The 6,000-nt window shown below is 40.3% G+C and overlaps 1 protein-coding gene across 2 annotated transcripts in view; it reads right to left on the bottom strand.

Moving 5' to 3' along the window:
- Positions 1-6,000, bottom strand: part of PTPRM (protein tyrosine phosphatase receptor type M) — an 846,383-nt gene that overhangs the window by 450,888 nt on the left and 389,495 nt on the right. For both annotated transcript variants that reach the window (XM_023228490.2, XM_023228491.2), the window contains exon 6: positions 3,152-3,326. In XM_023228490.2, coding sequence (XP_023084258.1) covers positions 3,152-3,326 — 175 coding nt within the window. The remainder of the gene's footprint in view (positions 1-3,151; positions 3,327-6,000) is intronic.

Below are 6,000 nucleotides of genomic sequence, written 5' to 3'. Positions count from 1 at the left end.
AAGAAATGGGGAAAGGATTCCCTATTTAATAAATGGTGCTGGGAAAATTGGCTAGCCATAAGTAGAAAGCTGAAACTAGATCCTTTCCTTACTCCTTATACGAAGATTAATTCAAGATGGATTAGAGACTTAAATGTTAGACCTAATACCATAAAAACCCTAGAAGAAAATCTAGGTAGTACCATTCAGGACATAGGCATGGGCAAGGACTTCATGTCTAAAACACCAAAAGCAATGGCAGCAAAAGCCAAAATTGACAAATGGGATCTAATTAAACTAAAGAGCTTCTACACAGCAAAAGAAACTACCATCAGAGTGAACAGGCAACCTACAGAATGGGAGAAAATTTTTGCAATCTACTCATCTGACAAAGGGCTAATATCCAGAATCTACAAAGAACTCAAACAAATATACAAGAAAAAAACAAACAAACCCATCAAAAAGTGGGGAAAGGATATGAACAGACATTTCTCAAAAGAAGACATTCATACAGCCAACAGACACATGAAAAAATGCTCATCAACACTGGCCATCAGAGAAATGCAAATCAAAACCACAATGAGATACCATCTCACACCAGTTAGAATGGCAATCATTAAAAAATCAGGAAACAACAGGTGTTGGAGAGGATGTGGAGAAATAGGTACACTTTTACACTGTTGGTGGGATTGTAAACTAGTTCAACCATTATGGAAAACAGTATGGCCATTCCTCAAGGATCTAGAACTAGATGTACCATATGACCCAGCCATCCCACTCCTGGGTATATACCCAAAGGATTATAAATTATTCTACTACAAAGACACATGCACACGTATGTTTATTGCGGCACTATTCACAATAGCAAAGACTTGGAATCAACCCAAATGTCCATCTGTGACAGACTGGATTAAGAAAATGTGGCACATATACACCATGGAATACTATGCAGCCATAAAGAAGGATGAGTTTGCGTCCTTTGTAGGGACATGGATGCAGCTGGAAACCATCATTCTTAGCAAACTATCACAAGAAGAGAAAACCAAACACCGCATGTTCTCACTCATAGGTGGGAACTGAACAATGAGATCACTTGGACTCGGGAAGGGGAACATCACACACTGGGGCCTATCATGCGGAGGGAGGAGGGGGGAGGGGGGAGGGGGGAGGGATGGCATTGGGCAGTTATACATGATATAAATGATGAATTGATGGGTGCTGACGAGTTGATGGGTGCAGCACACCAACATGGCACAAGTATACATATGTAACAAACCCGCATGTTATGCACGTGTACCCTAGAACTTAAAGTATAATAACAAAATAATAAAAAAGAAAAAAAAATACGTACATGTAAAGTGAAAAAAAAAAAAAAAGAATCTGCTGAGACAAATACATTATCCGAGTAGGTATCTTAATGTGCACTTCTTTATGCTGAACATCAGTCACTGCTGCAGATGATCAATTCTCGAGGTGGCCTCACGGGGATGCACTGTCCCCCACAAGCTCCATGTGACTGACTAACATTGGCAGTGGTGATCTCACGACAGAGCACATGGCTGACTCAGCTGGAGGTCTTGTAACAGAGGCTGTGTCCCTGGATATTCTGACTCAATATGGGTGTGCCAAGAGGGGGAAGGAGACAATAGGTGGGCAGGTACTTTATTTTCAAAAAGTTAGAAACGTAGTTCTCACATCCATTCTCCAGGGAACACCACTGACAGACTGGATCAGAGAGAAGTTTATCCCTGTCCTCCCCTCCCTTCCCACCAAGGGCCTGTCAAGCACCCGCCGCTATGTACACTGTTCTAATTGTATATACAATATACACTTTGCATTTGATCTTCCTCATAGCCCTATAAGATAGATAACATTATTATCTGATATCTGATATTATCTGAATTATATCTAAATTATCTGATATTATTATCTGATATTTGATATCATTATTATCTGATATCTACCTTACACACAAGGAAACAGCAGCATACACAGGGCAAGCCAGCCCACATCCACATACCTACTTCTGGGATTTGAATCCAGCAATCTTTAAAGCTGCCTATCTTGAGAAATGTGCAGATAAAAGCAATACCACATAAAAAACAGACATTTTTTGTTTAAGAGACAGGTCTCACTCTGTACAGCTTGGCTGGAGTGCAGGGGCACAATCACAGCTCACTGCAGCCTAGAACTCCTGGGCTCAGGTAATCCTCCCACCTCAGCCTCCTGAGTAATTGGGAGCATAGGCAGTGCCACCACACCTGGCTAACTTTTTTTATTTTAAAAAAATTTTGTAGAGATGGGGTCTCAGTATGTTATCCAGGCTGGTCTGGAACTTCTGGCCTCCGCTTCCTAAAGTGCTGGGATTATGTATGTAGAGAGGTCAATTTTCTGTGCCATATTTAACAAATGCAGGGAAAACTTTTCTTAAAGCAGGCCTCATTCTGCTTTCCTAGGAAAAACAGCAATGGCTTGCCACAGGTTGTCTAAAAATGCCTCATGGTACACCTCAAAGTCGAAATTATCTTGTCTGAGACCAAAAATTGTCTTGGTGGCTTAATGCTATAAATTCCTCAGCCTACAAAAAACCCATTAAACCAGCTAAAAGAAACTTATTTCCCCTTTCTATTTTCCCTCATCCCCCACCTTCTTAAATATAATGACTCAATTTTTCAGTCATGCAAAATATAGTAATAGAACCTAACTGAACCATTATGAATGTTAACACAGTATTATCAATATGGCTTGTGTGATATGACTGAGGATTTTTGTACTGACACTGCTTCATTTTATTAACCACCCCACTATCATAAACACCCTGGCTGATGAATATTTGCATTTCAAGTGATTTTCTATGAGTAAAAAATTTTATTCCTTAAAAAAAATTTATAGGTTGTAATCTCTGTATATAGAGCTGGCAAAAGACTTTGCCAAGAGCACATTCATTGTTTTCTATGCAACTAAATCAACATAGATAAAATACATTTTTCAAAAATATTGTTCGCGTGCAAAATTAGTACTTAAAATGCAATCCATCAAAATAGCCTGTCATCAAACCACTGTTCAGAAACAGACAAGGGTAAGTTTCAGCTTTAAAGGGATAATGAACTAACAGCCACCTAACATATCTACTTTAGAAGAATATTCTGGGGTATAAAAACACATTAAATACCTTTAACTACCAACTCTGCATAGTTTGATACTCCAACACCTCCTTCGGTGCGAATCATGCAGCGGTACTTCCCGGCATCTCGTTTGGTGGTATTCACAACATTAAATGAAGCAATGAAGCGTCGGGAGCTGGTCACCTTGATTTCCTTCAGAGGAGCATCTCGCACATCAATGCCCTGTATCAAGGGGGATGAGGAGGACAAAAAAAAAGGCAATATAAGCTGTCAGAGCAAAACAGTCAGACACCCAATGGCATATTACCCATGCTATTTTCACGTAGATCTTGGTGCAGTTGTTTATTACCCATGGGCAGTTGTGCCAGGAGAACAGCTGAGCAGGAAACTAAAATTCTGCCATGACCAACACTTTAAAGACTGAGTGATGCAAAATTTAGTGTGAAGAAATTTTTGTTTTTGCCTCTTCAAAATATTAATTATGTTAAATTAGTGCAACTGGGGAGTAAAAATACAGAAAACTTGTTACTTTGTTCTCAAACTATGACCTTGTTCTCAAACTATCAACATTTGGTCTTATAGCACTTTCTCTTATTTTTATGCTTGACTAGGAAATATAAGTAGCTCACCCACTACCCTACTACTGAACTCATTTTATAAATGAAGTAATAAACATGGTATTAATAACAACATTCAAATATAAGTTAGGTTTTAGAGTACTCCCTGTTGAACAGGACTACAACAATAGTTCGACCCTTTTGACTTTCTTCCTAGATATACAAAACTAAGCAGAAGTAGGTGCCTAGTAACTATTAAATGACATTCCTATGTAAAAAGAGAGGTTCCTCTTTACATCCCATATCCCCAGGACCACATAAACAAGGTTCCACAGCTGGGGCAGTTTGGTCTTTTATTATCCCCATATATTAAGTAACCCTTTTAGTCATGCACACTTGGAAATCCATTTTATGCTTCCAATAGTTTAAAGCCTCAAAAGCAGGTTAGAGATTTTAGTTGTCTCTCTTGTGCGTGCCCTCGCTCTCACGTGCTCTCTTCTCTCTCTCTCTCTATATATATAAAGTTTCTCACACCAACAGTCCCCCATAGACAAATATGAATATCCAGCCCTGAAAGCTGAAAACATGTGTGTGTGTATTTCATAATCAGGGAAAAAAGGCTATCTTTAATATATTATTTATAAGTATTAGTAAAAAACAATGGACAAAGACCTCAAGGCTAATACATGACTATTATGCCAAGCGTAATGCCCAAGCACTACGTCCATTATTCACCCAGCAACCACTCTTGGCATCCCAACCAGGTGCTATCACTATGTCAAGACAGCATGATTACAATGGTACACAAAAGAAGAGTGGTGGCCAGTTTTATGGGCCTGCAGTTGTTTGGGGCGTATAGGTTTACAGTGAATACATAATCACAAACGATGGCCAGGGCGGTTTAGGAAAGATGAGCCGGCTAGTAGAAACCCCGATGCAGACCAACTGCAGATATAGTGGCTGTGGGAGGCTAGTCTGAGGAAGTGACATGTGAGTTGAGATCTGAAGGGTAAACAGAAGCTAACCAGGCAAAGGGAAAGGGTGGGAGGGGAAGAGCATTCTAGTTACAGGAAATGCTATAGGAAGCTCAAGATGGTGAGAAAGACATGAAGGCTTTGGATGAAGTTAAGGCAGCCAATGGAGCTAGGGAGGTGGGCAAGCACCTGTGTACTCAGGGACTTGCAGGCTATATTAAAATGTTTATATTCATAGCTACGAAAATGCCAGCCTACAAAGGAATAGAACTCATCTGTATTACCCAGTGATATATATTATGCAAAGTCCTTTAAAAGTTTTTATGTATGATGTTTTCATTGGCTGAATCTCCTAAGGTACACAAGTTTGGGAGTTAGCCTGACCAGCGTGCCAAACCTACAGTGATCATCCAGAGTGGTTAACCATCATAGAGCCTCAGTTACTAATCTGTAAGGAGGAGACGATACCACTCACTGTCACGGCTGCTGGGAGAACTCACAGGCATATGCAAGGACACAGGCATAACGACTGGCACCATGCAGCCCCGCCCGAGCACTGGAACACCTGAGGGATGAATTCAAGGAGAAAGGCAGAGTGGCTATCAAAGTACCACCTTTATTACTGATAAACCTGAGACTGAGGAATATAACTTAAGAGTGCAGGAACAATAGGCTTGCTATTCCTGAAGCACAGAATTAAACAGACTCACCAACCCAGTCCCAGGCCACACTAGAAAATCAGAAGGCCTCCCATATGTTAAGTGCTGCTGTAAAACTCACATGATGGAGGGACAGGGATCCCATAGGCAGTCAGCTCCCCAAAGAAGGGGCTGGGCTAGGCATGCTCAGCCCTTCCTCCCAGGCAGCTTCAGCTTGGGCAGTGAGAAGGCAGACAGGAGTGCTGCAATAGTACAGTTCCTGCCACTTGGAAGGAAACATCAGGAGTGGTGAAGAACAGTTCCATCAACAGTATATTTAGTATGATCTGTAAAACAGTCTTGTTTATACCATAAAATGTCATAAGTCAGAATATAAAATCCCACATATGTCTGTATGTGTTTTTTTTCACTAAATGCCCTAAATTTGTTCTCATAGACAGCATCAAGAAGTTAAAAAATGAAACAAAACTAAATTTAGCATGAATAATACAACGGGAGAAAGGTTCCTCTCTGTTTTCCATATCTATTCAGCCTCCGATTCTCACCCCACTCCAGGAAACAAGCAAACTCTAGCCCTAAGGATAATCTTAGACATACTACTCCACAGTCTTATTTCTAAACTGAAAAAGAACCACATCTCCGGTTTTTGGAGGGAAAAGAAATTGAGCCATAAAGGCAGATTTCATATCTGTAAGTATTTGTTTAT

Source organism: Piliocolobus tephrosceles, chromosome 18, assembly GCF_002776525.5.
Source record: "Piliocolobus tephrosceles isolate RC106 chromosome 18, ASM277652v3, whole genome shotgun sequence".
In the NCBI taxonomy this organism is placed as follows: domain Eukaryota; kingdom Metazoa; phylum Chordata; class Mammalia; order Primates; family Cercopithecidae; genus Piliocolobus; species Piliocolobus tephrosceles.
Note: the sequence above shows the minus strand (reverse complement) of the source record. Positions and strands in the feature narration are given on the sequence as shown.